At 38.5% G+C, this 27,412-nt stretch overlaps 2 protein-coding genes across 5 annotated transcripts; both read left to right on the forward strand.

Moving 5' to 3' along the window:
* Positions 1 to 1,013: 1,013 nt before the first annotated feature.
* On the forward strand, positions 1,014 to 7,985 carry fhdc4 (FH2 domain containing 4). 2 transcript variants are annotated; one of them, XM_027999114.1, is made up of 12 exons: positions 1,014 to 1,215; positions 1,643 to 2,029; positions 2,854 to 2,915; positions 3,541 to 3,643; positions 3,755 to 3,840; positions 4,434 to 4,534; positions 4,631 to 4,701; positions 4,782 to 4,889; positions 5,140 to 5,210; positions 5,293 to 5,410; positions 5,510 to 5,674; positions 5,762 to 7,985. In XM_027999114.1, the coding sequence occupies exons 2-12, from the start codon at positions 1,682 to 1,684 to the stop codon at positions 7,037 to 7,039; spliced, it is 2,511 nt and encodes an 836-aa protein (XP_027854915.1). In that variant the 5' UTR covers positions 1,014 to 1,215; positions 1,643 to 1,681; the 3' UTR covers positions 7,040 to 7,985. The 2 variants fall into 2 exon arrangements, with proteins under 2 accessions (XP_027854915.1, XP_027854916.1); XM_027999115.1 differs by lacking the exon at positions 1,643 to 2,029 and having other exon boundaries at positions 1,022 to 1,215.
* Positions 7,986 to 10,268: 2,283 nt separating this feature from the next.
* Positions 10,269 to 27,111, forward strand: LOC114161447 (tripartite motif-containing protein 3-like). Of its 3 annotated transcripts, XR_003599027.1 has the most exons (14): positions 10,269 to 10,421; positions 18,293 to 18,473; positions 19,401 to 19,641; positions 19,749 to 19,900; positions 20,011 to 20,191; positions 20,644 to 21,373; positions 21,517 to 21,620; positions 22,393 to 22,560; positions 22,658 to 22,826; positions 24,046 to 24,105; positions 24,334 to 24,404; positions 24,920 to 25,060; positions 25,148 to 25,351; positions 25,922 to 27,111. XR_003599027.1 is itself a non-coding variant. In XM_028044715.1 (13 exons), exons 2-13 carry the CDS (start codon positions 18,328 to 18,330, stop codon positions 25,298 to 25,300), a joined length of 2,316 nt encoding a protein of 771 aa, XP_027900516.1. In that variant the 5' UTR covers positions 10,269 to 10,421; positions 18,293 to 18,327; the 3' UTR covers positions 25,301 to 27,111. The 3 variants fall into 3 exon arrangements, 2 of the variants coding, with proteins under 2 accessions (XP_027900516.1, XP_027900517.1); XM_028044715.1 differs by having other exon boundaries at positions 25,148 to 27,111; XM_028044716.1 differs by lacking the exon at positions 24,046 to 24,105 and having other exon boundaries at positions 25,148 to 27,111.
* The last annotated feature ends 301 nt before the right edge of the window (positions 27,112 to 27,412 follow it).

Consider the following 27,412-nt stretch of genomic DNA (forward strand, 5'->3'; position numbering starts at 1 on the left):
TTTGTGGCTATCTATTATTGTTGCATTCAGATTTGTTCAGAACTAAAGCTTACTATGCATTATGTTTTCATATGAAACAAATGTATTTTCACTTGTGGGTAATAACTCTCGCTGCTGTTCACTGGAGTCCCAAATTCATAGTTTCAGAGTGATGAATGACTTTGTTTCTCATCTGTTGTTGAATTTCTGCAGAACCATGGGTGGTTCTAGATGAGAGGAGCATTGTGGGAAAAGCAGCACTTTGTATCACCAAGCTTTTAAGCACCCCCAAATGGCTGCCATGGGAGATGAAAGGATTTCATACATGGAAAAATCAAAAGAACACTATGTTGCTTTTGATGAGGGAATCACATTGTAACATGATATAAATGTTAAAAAAAATAACATAATACTCCTGCTTTAGCAACAAATAAAAAATTAAGGTGTACTTTTAGCTTCAGGCAAATTGAGAGAATTTGCAGCTTCAAAGCTGCAAGTAATATATTATAAAACAAAATATTGAAATTTGCATGTGTTTAATCCTTTTGTTCTGTGCCACCTCTGGCCCCACCTTGGCCACCCCAACTAAACATGATCTAGAACCGCCACTGGGTCTAACAGTAATCACCTGGGTGAGGCTAGTGAAAGTGAACTCAGCTTTCCAAAGAAAAACAAACAAAATTTTTTTGATTAATCACAGGTAATCATTTGTAATTTTACTGAGGTCACGTGTGAGTCATAATTTTAAACCTTTCGTGCAAAACGGAGAAGAGAAAGAAAGGGACTTAAAGAATAACAGCAAAGAAAGCGAAAATGCTAAATAAAATAAAAATAAGAACTTTGTTTTTTACTTTTCACAGCTTGTGACTTTACCTCAGCGGTGCGTAATTGTTCAGAAATTCACAAAATCAATAGGAATTCAGATAAGACACCTATCAGGCAGCCGGAATCCAGCGGGCTGCTCACATGAGCTGCGGGCTGCTGGACAGAGAGAACAGCCAACTCCTGTCGCCATGCCCAAAACAACCGTAACTTCGGGCTAAACGCCAGACTTAGCTGTGCTGGGAAGGCGTGGGATATCATGGAAGTGACTTACCTAGGCGTGTCGTCAAACACGCAGTACATTTCGACACTCTCCTCGCCATATCCAAGTTAATGTTAACTCGGCGCTCCTTAGGTTTCAACAGGAGGGTCGCAAGGAAGGATAATGGGACCGCTTCATATAGGCACTAACATGTAAGTTGTTTGTATTACTTTTTAAATCGTAATACTGCGATTTGGTTATGATAACGGAAGTATGCAGAGAAAAGTTTGTAAAAAGATTGTATTCAATATTTTCGTTTTTGAATAAACACTCAATCTTGTCTATTTGAAGCATGATCATGTTTTCTCTACCAAAAAAAACATGTAGAAAAGAGAATGACCTGTGAATATAGTCTGACGCAAACTGCAGTATCACTTATTTTATGCTAGGGGACCTCTTGGATTAGAGTTGTGTTATTGTAATTAATATTAAATGTATTGGAAGGAAACTAAAGATTAAGTGGTTTTTGATTTTAATAGCTATAAATCAGTTCTATATCCAGTTTCAGCTCAACTTTCCGTTTTGGAACAAGTCTTAAAAAAAATTGTACTACATAACATTATGCATGTGTTAAACAAGGATCATTAAGGCTCCCTAAACCTGCTGAGACCTTCAAAGATGCAAGCAGCAAATCCCCCCGCTCCACCACCACCTCCTCCACCGCTACCGCCACCTCCTCCACCACCACCTCCAGCTCCTGGACTTCCCCAGCATGGAACTGGCCTCATGGATTGGGGAGACCGCCGGCGGTCCAGGATGCGCAATTTTAACTGGGAAGCTCTTCCCAAACACAGCGTGATTGGAAAGCATAACATATGGACATCAGATAAGACCGATGGCCAGTATGAGCTGGACACGGATCACATGGAGGAGTTGTTTAGCCACAAACATGGTCAGCAACATCCAAAGGCCCTGAACCGCTTAAGTGTGAGGGGGCAGCTACCTTCTGGCACTGGAGGAGAGATGGTGAGTTTACCCAGATGATGTTCTGCTAGATAAGTTCTAGCAGTTAGAAACTGAAGATCAAGGGGTTGAAACCATACATTGAAATGTTGGGGATTTTGTTGCGGTGTAACATTTAGATATGAAAACTTGTTCCTTTGACCTCGATTGATTTTCTTTCTCCCCCTTGGCTTACATGTGAGATAAACAGAAAACATCCCTTCAAATTCTTACAGCCTCATGTGCTGGAAATTGGTTATTAGAAATGGAGAGAAGTTATCTCTTGTTTAGTTTGTTAAAATAAATGAGGATTAAAAACATATTTTTGAAGCCTTTTAGCTGTTTCCATGAATCGAATTAAGTTTAGAAAACAGTATCTTAGGAACATTGTGTATGGCTGTAGGCTCACTCGGTACAAGGGTGGAGTCTCCCTATTGATCATGTTTGCCAAAGGAAGAAATAATTCTCTTTAGAGAACAGTAAAATCTATAGTGACCTCCTTATGCCATACATTTCCTCTGTCTATAGATAATCAAGCTAATTTGAAGGATTCCAGTTTTGTTGTATAAAATGGACTGAAATATGTTCCCAAACTTTGACTTTGTCATATGTGGCTTCTTGGAATAGAACCTTAAGTAAATGTTGTTTCAGAATACAAGGCTATCTTTACTCAGACTGTTCAATAGAAACAACTCACAGAAACCTTAACCTTTGGAATCGTCCATCTTTTTTTTGGAACGCAGAGATGTATGTGATAGAAAAAGATGCTTCTCAAGCCAATAGTGAAATTATCTTAACAACTGACTCGACTGATTGTTAGCCGTGTCTTTGTCTGTTTTCATTTCCAGGTTACCATCCTCGGCTCCAAAAGAAGCATGAACATCGGAATATTCCTGAAGCAGTTTAAGCGGTGAGTCAGAGGCTGTGCTTTTAGGGTGTAAGTGTTTTTACTCAACAATTTCTTCATACTGAAGGGTAAAAACAACACACGATGAGACAGATAAATTTGTGCTTGACATGGCTACATGACGCTCACAAGCCTTTGAAAGACAACATGCCCAGGCAGGTCTGATCCGTGCTGTGTGACCTCCCTGTGGTATTTAGTGCAGATCAGTAACTGAAAGTCTTGTAAATGTATTGTTTGAGGCTGTTTGGCAGCCACAACAGACCCAGCAAGAAATGTAACTGTATCATTGTTTATCCTATAAAACATCTGCAAGTAAACTGACAGGCTATTCTACTGCAGTGCAAACGGAAAATGTGGAAGGCTTGTTATGTCGTAAGCATTTTTGTAGCATAGATTTATCCATCATTTCTTAGCCCTGTAAAGCATTTCTCCTCTTAATGATTGAAGTCAGATTTTTGCAAACCAATATGAACAGGTAGAGGCTTGTAAATGTCAGGAACTCAAGTTTTTCAAGCATACAAAAGGATGGTCTTAACATGGACTTACAGCTCATCAGTCACAGGCCTACACAAGCATTAATTACACTCTGATTGGTTATGACTGGTGATCTCTCCACCTCCATCCACAGCCCTGTGAAGGATCTGATTCAGGACATTCAGTCGGGAAATGGGCTCAGTTTTGGCACAGGAAAACTGCGGGAAATGTGCAAGTTGCTGCCAGATGAAGGGGAGGTATTTGTTTTAATTTGTTTTATTAATTTTGCACAGTTTCAATAAAGGTATACCAATGGGAAAACAAATTGCTTGGTTTGAAGACTTGTGGTTTATTTTTCATTTATTCAGATGAAGCAGTTGGTCGGTTTTAAAGGTGACCCATCAGCCCTCCCTGAAGCTGATCTGTTTATGCTAATGCTGATAAAGATGCCCAGGTAAGCAGCTAGACGATACCTCTATGAACAGCAAATTTAAAATGTACATTTCAGATTCAGAACTGAAAACTGAATTTTCAAATCTTTTTTACAAATGAAAACCTGAACTACCTGGCATGTGTTCATGTTCAGCCCCCCATGACTCAGAACTTTACAGAACAACATTTTACTGTAAATTATAGCTGACTGATGCTCTCCTTTCCTAATTTTTCAGTTTAAGTAGACAGGAATGTTTTGGTTGGTTTGTGCCATAATATTTCATCTTTTTTTCAATTGATGAATTGAACAGTGCTCTGTGAGATGTTGAAAGCTTGGGATGTTGTCTTAACCTGTTCTTTAAACGTCTCCCCAACTTTATCCCTAACCAAAAGGAACAAATGGGAGACTAAAAATGCACACTACGCTTTTCATATTTCAAAGTCATGCACCATTTTTTTTTCACTTTATAATTATGCACTACTTTGTGTTGTTTTATGACAGAAAATCCTTGTAAAATGAGTAGAAGTGTGTTGCTATAATGTGACAAACCAGTTGGAAAGTTCAAAGAACTTTTTCAAGGCTGGCTAACAGTTGGTTTACATGTGGTCTGTTAGTTATGAGGAGCGTCTGAGTTGCTTGGTGCTGAAGGAGGAATTCTTCACTCTCATGAAGGAAATAAGAGGATTCATTGGTACGCTCACAGAAGCTGGAAAAGGTATTGTCGTTTGAACTAATTTCATAATAAACATGGCTAATAAAGTAGGACTGGAAACTCTTGAGTTTCGCTGCTAACACTGTATTTCTTTTGCAGAGCTGTTGGAGTGTGATAATTTACACTCTGTCATTCGCTTGGTGCTGAAAACAGGAAATTACATGAATGCTGTAAGCAGTTAATTTGCACTCTCGATGTATTGGAGAACTTTCCTTTGTGTTTTGCATTACTGACCTGTGTTTATTTGCAGGGGGGCTACGCAGGCAGTGCAGTTGGCTTCCGTATGTCATCTCTCCTGAAGTTGGCAGATACCAAAGCAAACAAACCTGGAATGAATCTCATGCATTATGTTGTGATGGCAAGTAATTTTAGTAGTTTTAAACTATTCTCTGTAAACTCAAGAAATGATAGTATATGAAAATCCTGATTGATCATCAGTTTCTGAAATAATTAGAGCGCAGATGCCTAAATGTGCTGAGTGGCTGCCTTGTGACTGGCTGATTCATTAAATCGTCCCAAACAGTGAAACAGATGTAGCTAATAAAGTAGTCTGTTATAAAATTTTTGAAGAAATGTGATTCTTAAGCTAAATTATGTGTTTATTGCAGCAAGCAAAGAAGGTAGATGTGGCACTGCTGAAATTTCCAGACCAACTCAAACACATTGAAGCTGGATCAAGGTAAAAGTTAGCAAAATAATCTTCTTGTCCTTATATTTGGGATGCAGTCAAAATGTTGATAAATATTTTAACATTATTTCAGGATAATTAAAGGTGACATTGAAGCTGAGATTGAAAGACAGAAGAAGAAAGTACAAGTCGCCAAAGCAGACACTTTGAAACAGGAAGACCTAAAAGAGCAGATGGAGGGTTTTCTAAAGGTAACCGTTGTCTTCAGGAGTGGGAAATGTTGAACATTGTCTTAATTCTGAATAAAACTATGAATCCATTTTCTAATTACTTATTTGGGTTCAATTTAGAAAGCTGATGTTTGTTTGGAAGAAGTAGAGACTCATTTTGAAGAACTTCAGGCTGTAAGTGACTCTGTGGCTGAGTACTTCTGTGAAGACTCCAAGACTTTTAAGCTGGAGGAATGTTGTTCTATCTTTAATTCTTTCTGCCAAAGGTTTATCCGGGCTGTGCAGGTAAATCTACACACTGGCATGTCTTTTGTCTTTGCTATACAACGAACAATCTTGCTTTGATTCATTAACGTGGAGATGTTTCTGCAGGAAAACAAAGCCAGAGAGATGGCAGAGATGAAACGGAAACACATCGATAGATTAGAGAATGCAGCCAAGCGCCGTTCCACTGCTACCTGTTCAAGTAGAGACAAAGAAATGGAGGGAATTGCATTAGAGTGTGTTCTACAGAACGCCCTAACTAATCGCGTCTCTAGGAAGAAATTGGGGAAGCCTTCATCAACCAATGAAAGCCCCACAAGAGGGAGTCCAATTAATGGGAGCTTGTCAGAAATCAATTCTCAGACAAACTTTTCAAATGGAACGCTACACCATCGGAACATTTTCCGAGCCAAAGATATGGTCAAAAAAGAGTGGAATTCTGCATTTGAGCTCACAGAGAACTTTCCACAAAAACAAGAACAGTCACATGTTCAAGAGAATAACTCTAAGAACATAGCTACCTTCGAAGAAAAGACAAAACCGTTGGACAAAGTGTATTCCCAGGATTCAGCGAGCCAATCTAAAACAACCCACACTCTTCCCAAAATTAGGTCTATCTCTGCCACTTCTGAAGATGATGAAGAGGAAGATATACAAGACAATAATGAGGAAGAGGTCCAAAAGTTGCGTGAAGCCGCTAGGAAGGTTTTGAAGTACCAGAACAGTCGTGGAAGTTCTTCCTCTGTGGATCACTCTCTGGAAAACCAGAAATCCCCTCCTGTCAAGAAGACCTTGGCTCACCAGTTCACCTTTGACGAGGAAACGCAAAGATATCCTGGAGACCCAACCCATGAGGATTTGATTAAGTTTTTGCTTGGCCCACAGTCCTCCACAAAACACAATCTTGGCCGCCGACACACTGTTCCTACTAAAGTTTCTAAAACGCAAAAAGAGAAAGAAAATGCGCAGCCTCAGTCTTCATCTAGAAGTCCAAATCCTTTGGCACAAATCAAGGAACCCCAGCAAAGACAGGATGTTGAAGACACACCTTCAAAAGAGGCATTTGATTTCACTGACATTTCAAACAAGATAAAAAAATCTCATAGTCTGGATCAGAATTCTCCATTGGCAGGAAAGAAAAATAAACCAAGCGATTCCTTGGACCAAGTTTCAGAAACAGGGCTTCAGGAAAACCAAGGACAAACATCAATGGAGTGCACAGAGAGCCACCAACACACTAATGTTGAAAACATTCTTCCCAGGAGCGTGTGGTTAAAGACTGAGGGCTCTGGATTTTTTTTCAGTTTCTTAAGACGCCTTGGAGACATAAGCAAATCACCAAGCAGCAAAGAAGCTGCTCCTAATACCACAGATTCAAGTGTGTAGGCTTTATATTCAAAAATTATGGGAATGGTTGTATTAATTTAAAATGTAACTTATGTGTTACTTAATCAGACATGAATATAGTTGATTTGTTGTTATATTATAATAGTATAGTTTTTTAATTTTTGATTTTGATAGAAAGGTAAAGATATGAAAGGAAGTTGTGAAAAATTGTTTGGGGAATGTTTTATTAAGAGAAGACATTTCGCATGTTTTACCACTAGATGGCGAGAGTTAACATGGATTGGGTTGAATATAGATTCATTGAAACTTTGAAGGTAGTTTGTAAGTTGACTGCTAAAAGAGAGGGAGACACACAGACTGCAAGATATTTACATCTGTTTTAAAAGAATTGTTACATTTTTGTTTTATTGATGATATTTACATTCAATCACATGTTAGATAAATTAAAAAAGGCTTACATTGTGTGTCTTGGTCTGGAAAAAAAAGCAATAACGGAACAGAAAGTACAGAGAAAGTGATGAGAAGGTCAAAGTTAAGAGATTCTGACATTGAGAAATGAAAGTATGTTAGGAATTTTATTTGTTTATTTATTGTTTTTCTTTAGTGATTGTGTGCAATGTCTGCTTGTTTACAGTTTGGCTAATTTGACATGGAATTATGATTTTATTTGTAAGCTCTCATTCCTCTGATTCTCAGCCTCTGGTTGCTGTTGAAGCTCAGTAAAGGAGCAGCCGCTTGTCATGTCCCTCAGTCACGCTGAATTCAGCTATTGTTTTTATGTGAAATGGGTCAGTGTTACAAAGGCTGTCTGTATATGAGCAGAGCTGAATGAGGGCCAGTATCTGTCAAAGAAAAGAGTGCAGATTCTAACTTGAGAAGATATGATTAATGTTGTTACAAAAACTTTGACACTGTTAAAATTACAACAGAACCTGTTGTCATACAGAACAGCTAAATTACAACTCCTTTGTCCTCCTTTAATTTGGAGAAAAGGCAAAAGCTCACAGAAGCCCCAATCTTTTGTGACATACGTGGAAGTTACTAATTTATGTTGAACTTTTTTGGATATCTCACCATCTAACATAGAATATAATTTATGTTGAACGTTTTTGGATATCTCACCGTCTAACATAGAATATAGAACCTTTTTACTATTATTTGCTGGTTCCAATTATGCGCAATGATGCAATGAAAATGAGTAAAATATTTGGAATTATCAGACTGATAGCTGTTACTGTTTCTTGAAAAAAAATTATTTAAATGACTGTTAAATATCAACTTTAAAATGATAAAAAATGAAAACATTGTGTACCATTTTATCTTTGTAACTCTTTCTATATGTAGGAATAGGTCATTTAGAAAATAGGATTTGTATGCATGAATAAACAGGAGTCATGTCTAGTCTCCAGTTTATTGTATTTATGTATATTTATGATCAGAAATTCCATACAGATTTGTACCTTCATTCAAAATGTTAATATAATTATTTAATACTATGTATAATTTGTGATTATTTTTTTAATTGAGTTTGACTTATTAAAGATGTGTAAACAGAAATATGGGTTCTTTCCTTATTTGTATATTGATGTGAGGCCATCTCAGTCCTAGTGATCTGCTGCTGTCAGACTGCAGCAGGCATCTTGACTAAGCTGGAGGCAGTCTCTATGGCAACACCGAGTTGGAGTGTAAAACCAATGAAGTCTGTGTTTGCCCTTTACCTCAAACCCCTACCCCCAACAAATTCCCCACTGAATGCATCAGCTCACTCATCACAAACACAGTACAGTACATCATCATACAGCTCCACCTTCTGACATCCATGTGTTTGCCAAAGAAGATACAGTATTTTGACCATCTTCTGAAGTAAAAGTTCAGATTCAAAGGTGGTGTGCACATTTTTTTTCTTTAGAAGTTTTGAATTTTTAGGGAGGTTTTTTATCTTCGACATACTAATTGAAGATAAGTATGTCCAGTACAGCTTCAGTCAATATTTTTTATGCTGTGTATGCATAAAAAATATTCTTTCCTTAGTGAAAGCAGACTCATCCAGTGATATGACCTGATCTGTTTTTGTTAAAAATATTCAGCTGTATTGTTTAGTTACAAGAAGGTGCAAACACACATCCCTCAGAGGTCTTTTTAAAGAAAATTTTTATATGCAACCCATTCAAAACACATATATCATATCCCTGTCTCCAAGCCTACCCCTTGATCTGGAGCCCATCAGATGTAAAAACAAATTTCTTCAAGCAAATCCTCCACAGATTTTGTTTGTTTGTTTGTTTTTAGGGTATTTCAGTAATTGGGCCACATTCCCACTTTGCAGGCCTGGAAAAAGTATTAAAACATGTTTAGGGTTGAGGGAGCTTGTTTAATTGGATAGATGATTTTAGAAATTATGGAACTTTAAAAAAATAATAAATGAAAAATTACTTCATGATAAATAAAATTAGTTTTTAAGTGCCAAAAATCTATACTTATCCATCAATTTGTTATACTTTGCTTTAATGATAGAAAGTTGGATGTTATATAAGTTAATGTTTTCAAGAAAAAAAAAGCTGATTTAACATACATTAATTGGACATTAAAATGCCACAGGGAAGGACATTAACAACATATATGGATAATTACTTAAGTGAATTTTAATTTTTCATTTCCTGTCTTAAATTCATACATAATATTGTTCATAGAAGATCATCTGGAAAGACAGGCCAGTTTCACAATTTCTTTGTGGATGGGAATTTATGTGGCCCCTCTCCACCCCCTTCCTCTTGGTGGCACCACTACCAACCCACAGGCCCCCATCCTCTTACATCCGGCCATGGTGATGACTCTCACTGACGTCATACTCTGAATATTTGGCAATTTCCCTTTTATAGTTAAAAAAAATGCTCTATGGAGAACAGAGTAAAATGAAACTCTAAAGTAGGTAAATCAGACCAGTTAGTACAGAACTGTTTTAACTAGATCTACATTCATTTTGTATTCACAGTCTAACAATACTTTGCATACCAGCGATCTGAATTTCCATTGCAACAAACTGCATCCTTTGTCCTTTTAAGGCTAATGGGTGGTTGCTAAAAAAGCCAAGCCCCTTTGCACCAGACAGGCTTCTTCCTTTTAGTCAGATCCTGAGATGTCAGCTCATTTCCATATTCCGTGCCCCCTCATTCTTCTATTGGCTTCTTCAACTCCTCCCACTGGAAATTTGACCAATGCTGCCTGTAATCCACGCCCATTCTCTCCTCCTTTCCCGCGTCCTCTTCCTTACTGTCCCCGTCTTCTTCCAGACAGACCCTGCCCTTTCCTTTATGTCGCCCTGTCTGTGGGTTCTGTTGAGAATTGAGGAGACTTGACAATGGAAATCTTTCCCCACCGCCCGCAGTGCTGACCCTCCGGTTCCTCCTGCTTGGGAGTGTATGTGAGTACAATCCAATCTGGGCTTGACATTTGTTTTTGCGGGATGGCGTTTCTGCTTTCTCATCTTGTTTGGAGTCCTCCATAATGCAATGACCAGGGAGGGAGGAAGCAGATGAATAATTGATTGGCCCATCTCAAGCAGCTGCTGTGCACTGATAAATCACAGAGGGGCGCTTTATTTGTGATAATGTGGCGTTTTTTGTTATGGTATATGTTCTCTTCGTTATCTAACAGCGGGAATTCGTTGAAGGTTTTTATTTCAGCTGTGTATGCATAAAAAAAAAAAATATTCTGCTGTGCTCTAATTCTTTGCTGCTTCCTCCAGCAGCCCACTCAGTTCTCCATTTTGGCTCTGAGCTGGCTGCCGGCTGGGCTCTGTGGCAGGTGGGCATCTCTGCTGCAGTCTGAGGGCTGGGCTCTGCAATCAGCCTTGCATGCTCTTTTGTTTCGAGGATTAGGGGGATCTTTGATTGCATGTCTGATCTGAATTTGTATAGAGTTTTGCAGCTGGGGAGCTCTCAGAGGCTCGTATAAATATGTCAGCCCATGACTACTTGTGCGATTGCACTGCAGCAACAGCTCTGAGAGGGATGCATCAGTCTTGCACCTCTGGCCTAAACAGTGAGCTGATGGGTCTTTTTATCCGTTGATGTCGTTGCTTCTTTAATTATGTTAAAAGGTTACTTTAATGAGAGTAGGTTATAGAGGTGTTGAGGTGATTTATTTATTTTTTCCCCCTTCCTCTCTGGCTGTTTTCACTGGGTCACTGAGAGGTTGCCAGATGGTCCTGGATGCTGCGCCAGAGGTCAGATACTTAGCAGTTGTTCCGTGTCTGTGTCAGGGATTCAGATTTCTCTTAGTTTTCATACTTAATATAACGATCTTTAGACTGCCTTCTTGTTTGTATTCGAACAAAGGAAAGTGATAGCAGTGCATCTTCTGAAATGGATTAAAAATTGTATGTCCAGTTGGGCCAGATACAGGATGACATTTGAACCCAGATTTGATCATGTGGCAATAAAAAAAGAACAATCATGGACTCTATGGTTTTTAAATTCAGTGCTCCCTCTTATAACACTAACCAAGAAGCAAACCATAAATGCAGTGTTCAGGGCAAGAGTACCTAATGAGGAACTCCAAAAAACAAAACAAAAAATTAGTAGTTTCAGTCAGAAAATAATTTAATAATAATATCTTTAAAACTTGTTTTTTTGTTGTTGTTTTTGTGATTATATATACTTTAGCAAAAATGTAGAATTTCAGATTATTATCACCTTTTGCTCTTTGCAGTGACACGCAGACAAACACAGGTCAATATTAGCTGGTTGATTACAGGTAGATTGTGTGTTCCAGTACAGCTGCAGTCAGAGACATTAACCAATGTAGTTTTAAAGCAATGCAGCAGTAACATGAGTGCTGTGTATAACAACAAAGGAGACGATACATAAATGTGTCTGTACAATGATCGCAGTAATATGAGTGGTGCTGTTTTTATGTTTTACAACATAACTGAGATTTGTCATTTTTTGAAAGTTAATCATTGTTCTAAATAAGTCAATTAGTCTTTCTTGTAAGTGAGGAAAAGCCTTCTTTCAGGCAGTTCAGTGATGGTGGGTAGCAACAGGTGGGGGAGGGGCACCACTGTGTCACATTATGCTCTGTGATCAGAGAAAACACTGGTCACTCCAGCACTTTCTCTGGAATGTAATTAAATTACTTTTGAACCATAGTTGAGGATTTTAATAGCTTTGAGACACAAGTTTGGACCTTTAAGATGCTCATTGTCTCTTATATAACTCATAAATCCTTGATTGAACTTCCTTGCAGTTTAACTGGACTCAATCTGTCCATCCATACATGCATACATACATACTGGTTTTCTTTGCAAGAGCCAAGTCGCCATCTTGATGTAAATAAAATGAGTGGGTAACAACAAAGGAGACGATACATAAATGTGTCTGTACAATGACTTTTGATCACATCACCTGGATTAGTTAACATTTAAAGGAAATTAAGTCAGGATTTAATGTTTTTATCCTGATGAAAAGCTGTTTCACCTGTCTAAATCATTTTAACATGCACTTGTTTTATAATTCTTCTGTAATTTGTGGCATCATGAGTTGTTTAGTTATTTAAAAAATGACAACGCTCATTACAAAATATGCCAGAGTTAGCCATAAAGACAAGTATCAAGAATAATTGAGGGTTATGAAATCAATAAAAAGGAACATATTTATTGATGAAGATAATTGACATTTGTGATTATGTTAAATTAAACAAAACAAATACATGTTATATCTTAAGTTAATCAAAGGCTATATACCTCTCACTTTGGATCAATAAATTTGAGCTTTGCCACACCACCAATCAAACATATTTTCAAATAAATCTTTAATTTCTCTTATCATGCAGCCATTGAAGTCATTTATCCAAAAGTTTAAATTATATTTTCTTCTACTTCACACACTGACCCTCTGTAATTGAATGTTTTGGCTAGCAATTGTCATTTTATTTCCACAGACAAGATAATATATTATAAACACTGAAATGTGGCTCACAATCAGATGACCCACAATAGTTCTGTTGTTTCTACAGGTGTGTGAATGTTGCAGGCACTGCTGATGCATTGATTGACCTTTTCTAGAGTCTGCGGTGCATGTTGTGCCTGCAGACGCATGGCCAACATGCCGCATTATCTTCTGTCACTGTTTATAGTGGGGCAGCATGGAGTGATATTTGCCAATGTGAAGCTGTCACTTTGTCATATCTCCACTCAGAGGCTGTTACAGTTTATCAACCTTACAGCAAAGATGACTTGGAATGTAAAATTTAAAGTGAATACGTAGAATAAATTGGCAGTACTGGCAGTAATATATAATGCATTCAATGTCCTTGCAGTTAGTGAATAAAAACTCTGTGCTCAGTTTTTTCAAATTGATCTCTTTGAAAATAATTTGACAAAGAGAAATCTATAGTTTTGCATAGTCTTGAGACCTTGACCTGTCACACCACAGGTTGTTTTCTAACATTTAATGAAAAACTAACATTCATACTGACGTTCTTGTTTGTGGCCTTTCTGACAGAGACTGATGTATTCAGACAGATTCCTTCAACTGTTGCAGTGAAGCGGAAGCAGCAGGGCTACTTAGTTTTTGTCCAAGTTACTGTGTGTTATGTGAATAATGACTGATGAGTCATCATGGCGCTTTAGCGCCCCTGATGCCCTCTCAGCCGTCTCTTTTTAATAAAAGGAAGAAGGGGAAAAAAATGGTGGGCAACTTTCAAACGTCACCAACAGTTCCTGTTCACTGGATTGTTGTCGATATCACAAATGAAACAATGAAGTCAGTATGCTAGTGCTGCATTTAAATGAGGTTGCCTGTTGGTGAATACTTCTCTTTAATACAGTGGGATTTAAAGCTTAAACGAAATAGTTAGAGCATTACTGCTGACAAGGGACTTTAGGTAAATAGAGAGCACTTCCTGAGCTGCCTTTCCCACTTTAATCTGCCTGACTAGCTGTGTAATGCACTGCAGTCTTCTTTATACCTAGAAACTATCCGTCAACAGACGTCCGTAAGCAGACTGCAGGAACAATTACTGCATGAAGACATGGGAGCAAGTGGCTGAAACATAAACTGCAGTCTATTTTTAAACCCTCATCTTGACAGCATATCACAGAGGGCCAACACTTCTGATTTCAGGTCAGTGAGGCTTTTGGCAAAGTTTGCTTGACCAGTACAAAGCCAACAGCTGAAACAAACTGTCCCAGGTTTCTGTTCTGCTGTGCTACACAACAACAAGGATAAATATCCTAATAAGTAAATTGTTAAAATATTTATTAGGGATGCACAAAAACATCTGAGTCCACCAATGTTAGTAATTTCTTTTAAACATAAAACATAAAAGTGCCAGCCCCATAACTAAAAATTGGCTTTGTATCGATGTGGCTAGCTGGCCACCATTTTAGCTCTACATATATGTAGCTAACTATCTATCTAGCAGGCTAATCCCTATTGTTTATTATTACACACTACTCATTGAATGTAATTCCATGGTTTTCTTACACACAAATTCATTTGACTTGTATCGGGTCTAGAAGAACACAATTACTTGTGTTGTGAAAACTAAAAGAGAGCCACCATTCTTTCATGTTAATGTAACAGTGTGAAAACACCATTAATAGAATAGGGGCTGGTCAGGAAACCGTTTTAAATAAAAATACATAGATTGTATTGTATATTTCTCTATTTTAACGTTTGAAACGTTGTTTCATGTCTACTACATACTGTCAGAGCCTTCAAAAACACAGCTTTTCTTCTCTAGAAACTTAAACACAATACTTATTGATGCTTTCAAAAAATGACAAAAGTGTATAACAATCTACACAATAAACACTTACAACCCTGTTTTATTTGTGATAGTTTTATATGTTTTGCTTAATTCCATGTATCAAAATAACAAATGCATCCAATAGGTAACATCACGGTTTCTTTAATAGATGTAGTGTTGTTGGTGGTAATTGTTTGTAATTTTTAAATTAAAGTAATTTAGATGTTTTTGCTTTATTTTTGTGAATTACCTCAATTGCAGTTTATTTTTCCTATCACATGGTTGTAACCTCAAAATAAGACAAATGGAATTAAAAATTTATTATTTACCATTAAAAATGACAGACATGTTACATAGTGTATGGTACAAAGTGATGATCTCTAGGGAAAGGTTTGTTTTAGTAGTTAATGTACTACAAAGATGGAGATTGCATGTCCAGCCTGACAAAGCAGATCCAACCACATTAGGTTGACCTCTCTGCTTTCTGTGATTATGGAATAATTTTCATAGAGCTGATAGAAACCTGTTTCAATAAAATAGTGTTAAGTACACAAACAACTTATTTCACACACAAAACCACCCTAGAATCCAGCTTTTGAGCGTATCCTTATCTGTTCTAAGGAGAACCATAGTGCATTTAACATTTTCTGTGCAGATGAAGAGTTTATCTTTTTCCTAGATTTAAGCTGAATGAACTCAATGGTGTCATCTAAATGTGTTAGACCCATTAATCCAGATGGCAGTCAGGACCTGACCCCGCAGGAGGGCGTTAAGCCACTTAACTGTAAATACAGGGAGAGAGTGCCAAACAATACTTTGAATCCAAACAGCTGAATTGGCAAACATTTGCCTTCTGTGCATGCTAATAGAGTTCACACATGAATTTGCATTTGAAGTATTAAAGTAGGTCTGTATACACATTTGTTGTCTATAAAACCAGGTTGATAGTACTATGACTCTAGTTTTTTGTTTTGGTGCCACTGTTGATATATCTGGAAATGTCATTAACTAGCTCACTTAGAACAATGATTGTAAACTTAATCATTTGCACTGATTTTTAATTTATTCACATTTTTTAGTTAGCTTTTCTTTTAGTACACTGGAGCCATCTAAGGCCTGCTGTCAGGCAGAGACTGTTTTTAAAGAAAGATGATCTTTCTGTGGTGAGGCGAGTGGGAGGAACCCAGCCAAGAAGGGCTGCTGGGAGAACCGAGGAGCGGTGAGGGAAGGGAAGCGAAGGTGGGGGAGATGGTCGCAGTCCAAAAGGGTGTGCGGCCAGCGAGTCGAGAGGGGGGAGGAGCCTGAAGGGCTTTGGCTCATCAAGCTTCCTCCTGATGTCACTGTCCATGCTGCAGGGAAAACGGCACGGGGAGAGGGGGTCTTCTAGAGGAGACGAGGAAAGGGGGGTCTTACGGGGTTGGGCGAGGTCTTGTTGTGTGGACAGTGAAAGGGACTCTGCTTCTAATCACTTGGGAAGCAGAAACGATCGAGTCTGTGTGCCTGAGAAAATCCTCCAGTCGCAAGATGTCTGTGGCCAAGATGAAGCCTTCTGACTCTGAGTGCATTTATATAACTGAGGGAAAAAATGGCAATGATGAAACATGAAGTATGAAGCGTAGCTGTGAGCAGAGCTGCTGCCATTGTTGGAGGCTGTTTTTGCCTTTGCTGCACGGAGGAACAGCTGCATTTGAGGCCCGCTTGCTGGAGTGAGACAGGCAGCGCAGTTCACAGAGCGTCTCCCCGTCAACGCGGCAGGCAGACAGGTGGTTCCTGAACTCTGCCTGCTACGAGTCAGGGGAAGGAACTGGAAGGAATTTGGGGAGTTTTTTTTTTTTTTTTTTTTAACTTCCTTTTTCTTACTCTCAAAGAAAAAGATCTTATGCATTTAAAGCAAAAGTAGGATGGAAAAGTGTACCAAGCTTTAACTTTCTGCTTGGATATGAGCCAAATGAGATTTTCAGGGATGTCAAGTAAACAATCGTCAACTAAAATTTTACCAAGAAATCAGATTGAAACTAATGAGGTCATGGATCCAGACTCATTCTGTTGCACAGCGGTAAGCAGGATGGGCTTGTTCTATTCATTTCCTTAAACGCTGCAGATTTGACCTCATTTCATTTTTGCAATGTGTGCAATATCACAGATGACTTCTTGGACTTTAAATCTGGAAGGCTGTTATATTTTAGTTGCCATGCATTAAAACTCTGCTTCTCAGTAACGCATTTAGCCAATTGAACTGGACCTTTACTATCATTCAGGTCCATATCTAATATCGATCCTAGTGACCAAGCTCGTAAACCTCAGGGAAAGTAGTTGGCACATAATGATGATGACGTTGATGATGATGGAAAAGAGATTAGTAAAGAATATTAATAAAGAGGTTTATCCTTACAATGTCTTATTTTTTTTACATTCTTAGCCATTAACTTATTTTCTGTCAGATGGAGGAATTTCATGTTTTATTTTTAGTAATACAAGTAATAACAACAGAATATTATTTGGGTCTAGTTTTCATTTATAATGTTGCATTAAGTCAACCATGATGATTTTATAATGTATAGTTCATTCTAATATTGACATTACTTGTTTTTGTACAGATGAGTTTAATTCTTATGGTTTCTTATGTATTAGGACATTTTGTGAGTTTAATAAAAATGTGATAGTGTTGGAACTAAAAAAGCTAAAACTGCTTGTCGTTCTTTTGTCATTTTTTTATTTTTTAGTATTTCTATGAGTAAAAATAAGTAGTTGGACATTTACCAAACTGTGCTGCTTTTATTAGTCTGATAAAGTGAGACGTGTCCTACTAATATTAAAGACAAAGGGAGGATGGGGGGAGGAAGTAGTTACTAATTCCCCTTTTTCTTCGCTTTTTCTCTCAAACTGTGACCTGAAATCTGATTCAGATGTGAAATATAGATTGATGCTTTCATAACTGTTCTCACTGGTGTCCACGATACAGCAGTATGTTTTCAGATTGGATTTAGTCCTTTGTGATGCTTGTGTACGACATGACAGATGTACTACACATCATAGACATACAGAGTTAATCTGTGCTTGGCCCAGTGATACAGTTTCATCTGAGCAGTGACCCAGCGTGACAGCCTCTTATCTGAACTTCATATAAATAATAAAACTGGCACAGCGTATGGCAAATTCTTACCAGGAATCAAACATGAGATGCATTGTAACAGTTTTACATAACATAACATATTTGTGCAGACCAGTTTGAGGTCATTGTTGTGCTCTGTGGTTTAAATCACATGCTTTTTTTCTGCTTTCAATTTTTGGAATTTTTCACATTGCAAGTCAAGTGATCTTTGACTGAAAGTCTTACATGTCTGACTAAGTTTGTTTAGAGAGGAGGAGCATAAAGTGCCAGCTGGTACAGTATTTAAGGGAGGATTTATAATCCCAGCATAACCATGAGTCACTTCCTCCTCGCTTTGTTGAAGCAAACACTCCCTCCTCACCCTGTATGAATGTTTCCTCAAGGTTTTTCTTAACATTTCCTCTGTTTCTTCCTCTTTGTGTATGCAGGTTAAGTGGTCTTCCCTCGCCCCCTCCACCTTTGAATGTCACTCATCATGGCTAAGCGTGAGACCGGCAGCACCAGCCCCGTGGTCAGGCAGATAGACAAGCAGTTCCTGGTCTGCAGCATCTGTTTGGACCGGTATCACAACCCCAAGGTTCTGCCCTGCCTGCATACGTTCTGTGAGAAGTAAGATCTCTGTCATTCAGATACGATTTTACCTTTGTGTTAAAGTGACTGGTAAACTGATTAATATGACAGCAAAAGCATTTTATATTCAGGGTTCCTTTTCTCCCTTTCTTCTTTTCTTCCTTGTTTCCTTCTATCTTCCTTTTGTCTCTGATTTTATTTTTATGTTTTCCAATGTTCTTCCTCTTTTCCTTCCTTGTTTGACTTTTTCCTTTGTTTCTTTCTTGTGTTTGCTTTCTTTGTTGCCCTACCTTCTTACCTTGCTTTTGTGCTTCTTTCCCCTACTTTTCTCCCTTATTTCCTTTTTTATTTTCTTCTTTGTATCCTTCTTTCTTTTCTTCCCTCTTTCATTGATTGTCCCCCCTACCTTTTTTCTTATTTATTTTCTTTCCAATGTTCTTCCCCTTTTCCTTCATTCCTTTGTATCTTTCTGTCCCTTTTTCTCATTTTATTTTGTTTGCCTCCTGCTTTTGCCAACCATCTTTCCTTCCTCTGCCTTTCCTTCCTTCTTTCCACATTTTAATTTTTCTTTTGTTAGTTTCTTTCCTCTGTCTTTACCTTACTTGTTGCCCTATCTTCTTATTTTCATGCCCTTCTGTTTTCCCATGCTTTCGCTCCTCCTTTATGCTTTTCCTTCCAGTCTGTCTTTTGCAGATTATTTAAAACATGTAGTTCGCAGTGAACAGTTTTGTTTTACCATTTTAAAATTGACTTAAGGAGCTGAGAGCTCTGGACATTAGATAGAAACGTCTGGGTGTTTCGTCATATAATACTTTAGGAACCCTTTAATTATTGAAGATTAACAGATAAAACTATGTTCTCTAGATTACTAGTTTATGGCTTATTGCTTAGCTTCTGAGATTAGCAAAAACAATAGTAACAATGATTCATGTCTGAGTGTCCCTCCTGTCTTTGTTTTTCTTGTAGATGTCTACAGAACTACATCCCTCCCCAGTCTTTGACACTGTCCTGTCCAGTATGCAGACAGACGTCTATCTTGCCGGAGAAGGGTGTGGCGGCCCTTCAGAACAACTTCTTCATCACAAACCTAATGGAAGTGTTACAGCGAGACACAGAATGCAGTCGAGCCGAGGCGTGTAACGTACTGGAGTCAGCCAACGCAGCCTCGACCTGTCAACCCCTTTCTTGCCCCAATCATGAAGGAAAGGTAAACCCCAATAAAAATGACCAAAACAGAACTTTTCCACTTTTGTAAAATTGGCTTTGAGGAACTTGTTGCTATTTTGTCCCCATGCTCTATTGCTCCCTCTGTAGGTAATGGAGTTTTACTGTGAATCATGTGAGACAGCCATGTGTCTGGAGTGCACAGAGGGGGAACACAGGGAACATGTGACCGTTCCTCTGAGGGATGTGCTGGAGCAGCATAAGTCGGTTCTTAAAAATCAGTTGGACACTGTGCGCAACAGGTAGGATTTTAAGGGATTTGATGAATCACAAGTTAAAAGATTTACTTCAGAATTTAGAAATACTTTACATCAGAAACTTTTTAACCTGTGCTCACCTTTTTTTCTGGAAGATTACCTCAGCTGACTGCTGCCATCGGGCTGGTCAATGACATCTCCAAGCAGCTAACGGAGAGGAAAAACGAGGCAGTGACTGATATTAGTAATACTTTTGACGAGCTTGAGAAGGCATTGCACCAACGCAAGACTGCTCTCATTACAGAGGTGGAAAACATCTGCAGCACCAAGCAGAAGGTCAGAGAGCTATGATTAGTGTGATTTGCGTCAGGGCAGAAGACAGATATGCTGTAATTTTAAGCACATTAGCTCAACCAATACGTGCCTTACTACAGCATTTTTTCAGAAGCATTCATATCACTTTATTTATTTTTTCCAGATTTTGTCACATTAGAACCACAAACCTTGGGGTATTTTGGGGGGAATTTATAGTTGCACAGAATTGCTAAGTAGAACGAAAAACAGATAAGTAAACGTCTAAAAAGTCTCATTCAGCTGCCAAGAGTCTGTCATACTTATTCACACTGAAAGTTTTGCTCAATTTTTTTTTCAAGGTAACTGTGAAATCACTGTTTTTTTTTTAAAGATAAAATCCCATTGAAATCCATTGAAGTTTGTGGTTTGAAAACATATCCAGGGCACTGTATGGGCTTACGTCTTAAAATCTGTCCATGTTGATTCATCTTTAGGTGCTTCAAACCCAGCTGACTTCTTTGCTTCAGGGCAAAGAGAACATTGAAAGCAGCTGCAGCTTCACGGAACATGCTCTTAGCCATGGCAGCGCCACCGAGATCCTTCTGGTTCAGAAGCAAATGGGCGAGCGGGTCAGCGCTCTGGCGAGACACAGCTTCCCTGAGCATCCTCATGAAAATTTACATCTGGAATGCCAGGTAGAGACGGACGGACTGAGACGTTCTATTCAGAACCTGGGGGTCCTCATCACAACGGGGGCCGTGGGCCATACAAGCGTCGCCACTGGCGAAGGCCTGCGACACGCAGTCGTCGGCCAGCACACCACCATTACGGTCACTACCAAAGACAAGGATGGAGAACTGGTGAAATCTGGGAATGCTGTTCTGAAGGCAGAAATAGTTTCTGCAGATGGAGTTTGCACTGAAGCTGAGGTGGTGGACAACAAAAATGGCACCTACGAGGTCGGGTACTCCCTCCGATCCGAGGGAGAATTCACCTTCTCTCTGCTGCTATATGAACAGCCTGTGAGGGGGAGTCCGTTCCGCCTCCGGGCCGTCAAACCGTCAGATGTCCTGCAGTCTCCGGAGGATGTGAAGAGAAGAGTGAAGTCCCCAAGTGGAGGAGGGAGCCATGTCCGTCAGAAGGCTGTACGCAGGCCTTCCAGCATGTATAGCACCACCAAGAAAAAGGAGAACCCAATAGAGGACGAGCTGATCTACAGAGTTGGTGGGTGGAAAACTGTTAACTCTATTGTTGCATGATGGTTTACACATATGAACAGATTTGTATAATCTGAGCACCATGCAGCTGAATGGAAATGTACAGCTTGAAGGGTGCATAAATAACCCAAGGTTTTGTTCTCATGGCAGGGACAAGAGGGCGGGACAAAGGAGAGTTCACAAATCTTCAGGGCATTTCAGCCTCCAGTAATGGTCGCATCGTGGTGGCAGACAGCAACAACCAGTGCATACAGGTCATTGTTTACTATAATCCTGAAATAGTTATGCTGAGCTCTTACCCCCAGTTACAACTTGTGAAGCGAACTTCATGTTTTAATGTGGCCGCTGCTCACATCAACATTATTAAGAAGTGGATGTAAAAGTGCATCTAAAATCAATGTTATATGTAGCGCTTGCAACTCTAAACTGAACATTTTTAAGTGGTCTATACGAAAAGTAAAGCTTAAAAGGATGTTTATAAGAACTATTACAAACAATTTATACGGGTGACGCCATTTTGAAATTCTAACCAACTATAATGCTGTTACCAGGGATCTGACGTTAAATCCGTGTTTCTACATCCAAGGTAATAGGAAGGCAGCATTCGTCACCGTTATTACCTCCAGCAATTTTGAATTACAGGGTGTCTCCACATCCTTAAAGTCTTAAATCCATGCATTTAAAAGTAAGACCTTAAAATGTCCGAGATATTTCGCCTTACTTGCATATATTAATTATAAGTCTCAAATTTTGCTGTGGAGTGGCTCTCGCATATTCTATGTTTTTGGTTGTTTTTGTTCTTTCTCGCGAGACGTTTCTGTCAACAAAACAGAAAATTGCGTTTTGTGACCGGAGAAGACAGAAGCTAGGTGCTAACCTAGCTAGCGAGCTAGCTTGCTTTTTTGCGTCGATCTTGAGTACATTTGTCGGTTGGCATGACGACGTTCGTCTTCGCCACTGACTCACTTCTGTCTCCAACCCCTGCAGTCCCTGCAGAAACCCTGAGTTGTATTTTTATTTGTGTAGGTGTTCTCCAACGACGGCCAGTTTAAGATGAGGTTTGGTGTGCGAGGTCGATCTCCGGGACAGCTGCAACGTCCCACGGGAGTAACGGTGGACATGAACGGAGACATAATAGTGGCCGACTATGATAACAGATGGATTAGCATTTTCTCCTCGGACGGGAAGTTTAAGGTGAGCAGTGTTTGACAGCCATATTTTAAAAATATACACTTAAGTGAATAATACAAGCTAAGTGATAAAAATATCTCTTTGACTGACCCATCCGCAGAGTAAAATCGGTGCTGGGAGATTGATGGGACCCAAAGGTGTGGCTGTGGATAAAAATGGACACATAATCGCTGTTGACAACAAAGCCTGCTGTGTTTTCATCTTCCAATCAAATGGGAAGCTGGTGACAAAGTTTGGAGCTAGAGGAACCTCAGAGCGACACTTTGCAGGTATTTTCTACTGTTCTATGCAAAGTGTGACTGTTTAAAAATTACTGCAGAAGGAAATGCACTTCAAAATGAAGCCGCATGATATGGGCCAGATTTACTGTCTCTAAAGTTTCATATTAGAAGTGCTTCAGTGATCAGCATGCTGCTGTTTAAGGTTTGGGTCTAAATAGATTTCTGCATGTTTAATTTTTGAACTAAATATCCACAATCTGCTTATACATCTTGGAAGTTTTCAAATTTTGCCTGAACATAGCTTCCAACTGCTACTTTTTATTGGGATTTTATGTGATAGACAAACACAAAGTAGCTGAGAATTGTGGAGTGGAAGAAAAAAATTTATTCATGTCTGTTTATACCTTAAGTAAAATCAAGTTCAAAACTCAACTAAATAGTAAAATCCATAATCCACCTATATAGTTTATGGAGAAGTTATTAAGAAATCAACCAGAGAAGCATCCCGGAGGCCTATGGTGACTTCTGAGGAGCTGTAAAGAGCCACAGCTTGGGTGTGAGGATCTGTTGGCGGCATCATTCTGTGGTCCAACAGGGGTAGGGAGGCTGGTCATATTTGATGGGGAAAATGGATTATGATCAATGGAGCACTTCTGGAAGAAAATATGAAAAATTCTGGAAAAGGTTTGAGACCTGGGACAAATGTTTTCCTCCCTACACGACAACAACACTAACCAAACAGAATAAGAATGGATTTATTCTTATTGAGCCAATCTATGGCAAGACTTGAAAACTGATGTTCACAGGAGGCTTTTCATGCAATCTTATGAATGTTGAACTATTTTGCATAGAAAAATTGGCAAAAAAAGTTGGTTTCTAGTTGAGATGTACTGTTAAAGACATGCAGTTAATGACTGGGAAAGGAGTTTAAAACTATTTTTGAAAACTACATTTTATTTCTTTCTACATTGTAAAATCCACTGCTTTGTGTTGACCTATCACATAAAATCCCAAACAACTATATTGATGTTTGTGGTTGTAACACAACACTGTAGAAAAGTTCAAGTTGTATAAATAATTTAGTAAGTCCTATGCTTTCTGTTTTCCTAACTCATAACCGATCCAGTAAGAGGCATACATACTAAAGCATGAAGCAGTATGCTGCGTTTGTGACTTGCTGAGATGCTGGAAAGATAACCATCGGGCATTTCAAGATGACACTCACATGTTCTTTAAATTTCTTTTCTCACTTCTTTTTTTCTTTTAGAGAAAAGTGGTGCAAACATTGCACTGGAATCAAAGCTTAGTAAATCTGGCCCTCTTTTCAGTAAGTAATGAATTCCACATTAGTCTGAACTGCAAAAAACTCAAACTTTTAAATGTTCATTCATCAGCTCTGTCACGTCACATCTTTTTCTATTTCACACCAGCCGCTGTCTCTGAGATGACTCTCTTCTTTGTGTTTTTCAAAGTTTGTGGAACTTCCTCTTGTGTGTTGTTTGTCTGGTGACTCATAGTTATTCTTTCCCCTTTTTGTCTGCTGTACTGTTTTCAGGTCCTCACTTTGTGGCTGTTAACAACAAAAATGAGATTGTGGTAACAGACTTTCACAACCACTCAGTCAAGGTAAGGCACTCTTATGTCAGAACAGTATATGTCACACAAAACCTCACCTAAAACTTAAAGTTGATGTTGGATCTGTGAACATGCATCAACAGCATGAAAACAGTCCTATTTCCATGTTGGACTGAGTAAATAACATGACGGGTGCATATTTCAGATTTTTTTTTTTTTTTTTTCGTGGAGCTTCTCTTACACAATTCTTGCTGCCTGTTTGATCACTCTTCTTATCAGAAATGAAAAAAAAACTAATTTAAATAGGTTATTTTTCCAGAATGGAAACAGCTTTTAAGGATAGTTCAGAAATTATGAACGGGGTGGAGGGTTTTCTTGTTTTAGTATTTAAGTTGTACTTTATAAAAACATTAGTCCAGCAGTTATCTAACCTGAATGGTTGGGCTCTTTTAAATTATGTTGGTATGTTTCTGTATTCTTCCTTATGTATGCATATTTCCTTTGATAAAAAAAAAAAACACAGATTCTCTTTTCTTCTTCTTCTCCACATTTAATCCTGCTGACAGGTGTACAATGCTGATGGGGAGTTCCTGTTCAAATTTGGCTCCCACGGTGAGGGGAACGGCCAGTTCAACGCTCCAACAGGCGTGGCTGTTGATGCCAATGGAAACATCATTGTTGCAGACTGGGGCAACAGTCGCATCCAGGTTTGCTTCAGAATACAAACTGTAAAATCAAAAAGGGGAAATGATGTCAGTTGAATATTTGTTTTAAGGGTGGTCTCTTTGCTGTAGGTGTTTGACAGCTCAGGGTCTTTCCTCTCTTACATCAACACGTCAGCTGACCCGCTGTACGGCCCTCAGGGCTTGGCCCTAACATCTGACGGCCATGTGGCGGTGGCGGACTCCGGGAACCACTGCTTTAAAGTCTACCGCTACCTGCAGTAGAGACCCGAGATGGCCATTTCCTCAACTGGGAGCACTGACAACACAACAAATGTAATCCACAGGGTGCAATGATATTTCCAGTACAACCTTTTGATGTGCACATCAGCATATTTCTCAGATATAACCGTCAACTTGTTTCACCTTTTACGATGTGTATTGAGGGTTGATTCTCCTTTTAATTCAAGCTCAGTAATGTAGCATCCTCGGGACAAATGGTCACACAAATCTATGGATGTGCATTGTTGTGTGATATTATTCAACCAGGCTGTCGGTAACACTTTAAGATATAGACTGAAATATTTAATCAGCTCAAACCTTTCCTGATGCATGAAATTTCTTTCTTTTTTCCCCCCCTCAGTTTCTAGGCAATGGGATAGTGCACATTAGCTGTTTTTACCTTAAAATGCTTACAGTGAAGTGAACAATGCTCTGCTTCTTTAGCAATGGAATGAAATGTAAACATTTCTCATTTACCACCATTATCATGAATACCATCATCTGTGCATTGGTTTTGCTGTATGTACTGTATATATTGTACATGAATGTACATTGTGTATATTAAATCACTCTGTATGTAAGTGCTGTTTGATTTTGAAATGCGCAGTCTTTTTGCCTTTTCAGAGCGCAGTAAACAATGAAGGATTCTCGGACTTTTTACACGTGTGGCAGCTGTTGAAGGAGCTTTTGAACCGCATCCCCAGCACATGCATTAGAGATGAGTGTCATATAAATGCTTATTTAAGCAGCACAATTATCTTTTTTTGTGTTCATTCATAGCTGTTTTAAAGGGAAAACTGATGTAAAATGCTAATTTATTTTATTTTCTACTAGCTCTGTCTTTACAGATTATTTTTCTAATTTTTTCTTTGCTTTTGTTTTTTCTTAAATCTTTAATGAAGATTTCCCACTTAAAGCAGAATTCACAAGTCCAGAATTTGTGCAGATGTGCTGCTTATTTCCATGGCAAATTTGCTTTGAAATAAATCCACATCCAGCATTTGAATTTAAATTATAGCCTTTAATAAGCTAGTTAATACCTTTTTATTGAGCGCTGCTGTCTGACAATAACACTGCACCAATCTCAGGAGAGCTCTCAAAGTTTATACAAAAGTGTTAGAGACAATATTAGAAATATTTAATGTTTTATGCACAAAAATGTCAATTTGTTTAACTAAAATGACTTAAATTTGGAAAATGGGATCTGAATTCTGTTTTAAGATGTTTACATATTTGTGGTTTTATAAAAAATGATTTGTGTATTGCTGTTTATTAGATGGATTGGCTAGTGAACACATCAACGCTTAAGACTTCACTCAGAATGACGATTTTATAAGCTATCTGTCTTTTCTGCTCAAGTTCCTTCCTTCATGATGCCAAACTAAAATTCAAAAGCCAAGAGTTGTGGCAGAGGGTGTTGCTGCTAGTGCTGCCCCTGCTGTTCATTTGTTGTAATGCCAGATGTACTGCGACAGAGAAGAAGGATGTAGTCAAGACAGGCTCCTGGTTCCACTCAGTTATCCACAGCGCTATTTATCATCCAAGCACTGACTTTAGTCTTTCACTCTGTGGTGCTTTCTGAGCTCAAATGCCACTAGTTTAATCTAATGGTTTTTTGTTTCCTTTTTTGTAATTATCTCAACCTGTTTAAACTTGCCAAACAGAAGCAGTGACGTCTTTTAAGAGTCAAATGCTCGCCTTTTTAACTTTTATTTTTTGAAATGTGTTTCAGGTTTTTCACCTTTCCCATATTTTTGTTTTCTCTATGAATATGCACTGGTAATAAAAGCACATGGTTTACTGAACAATGGTAATGAATGTGACTGTTTGTTTTGCCTTTAGTACAATAAACTTATTCTTTACTGTAGTGAAGAGAGTTTAAAGGTGCAATAAATCCAAATAGCAAAAGATACATATTTTTTTATAATTTGTAATGTTTGTGTACTATAAAATATAAACATTTCTTGGTGAGGCTCCTTTTGCATGAATAGTGATATAGATATTATGAGCATTGTGACACTCCTGGGGTGTTTCTCATCTCCTTGACAATATCCATCAACAGTATTTTGATTATATTGCAATCTCCTCCCCAAATTATGAGTCCCCCCCCCCTTT

The sequence above is a fragment of the Xiphophorus couchianus genome, chromosome 18 (genome assembly GCF_001444195.1).
Source record: "Xiphophorus couchianus chromosome 18, X_couchianus-1.0, whole genome shotgun sequence".
Taxonomy (NCBI): domain Eukaryota; kingdom Metazoa; phylum Chordata; class Actinopteri; order Cyprinodontiformes; family Poeciliidae; genus Xiphophorus; species Xiphophorus couchianus.

Coding starts and splice junctions, on each gene's coding strand:
- LOC114161447 (XM_028044715.1), top strand. CDS start 18,328: ATGTCACTCATCATGGCTAAGCGTGAGACCGGCAGCACCAGCCCCGTG. Junction 18,474..19,400: donor CTGCATACGTTCTGTGAGAA/GTAAGATCTCTG, acceptor TTTTTCTTGTAG/ATGTCTACAGAACTACATCC. Junction 21,374..21,516: donor CGAGCTGATCTACAGAGTTG/GTGGGTGGAAAA, acceptor TTCTCATGGCAG/GGACAAGAGGGCGGGACAAA.
- fhdc4 (XM_027999114.1), top strand. CDS start 1,682: ATGCAAGCAGCAAATCCCCCCGCTCCACCACCACCTCCTCCACCGCTA. Junction 4,890..5,139: donor TCATGCATTATGTTGTGATG/GCAAGTAATTTT, acceptor TGTTTATTGCAG/CAAGCAAAGAAGGTAGATGT. Junction 5,211..5,292: donor CACATTGAAGCTGGATCAAG/GTAAAAGTTAGC, acceptor ACATTATTTCAG/GATAATTAAAGGTGACATTG.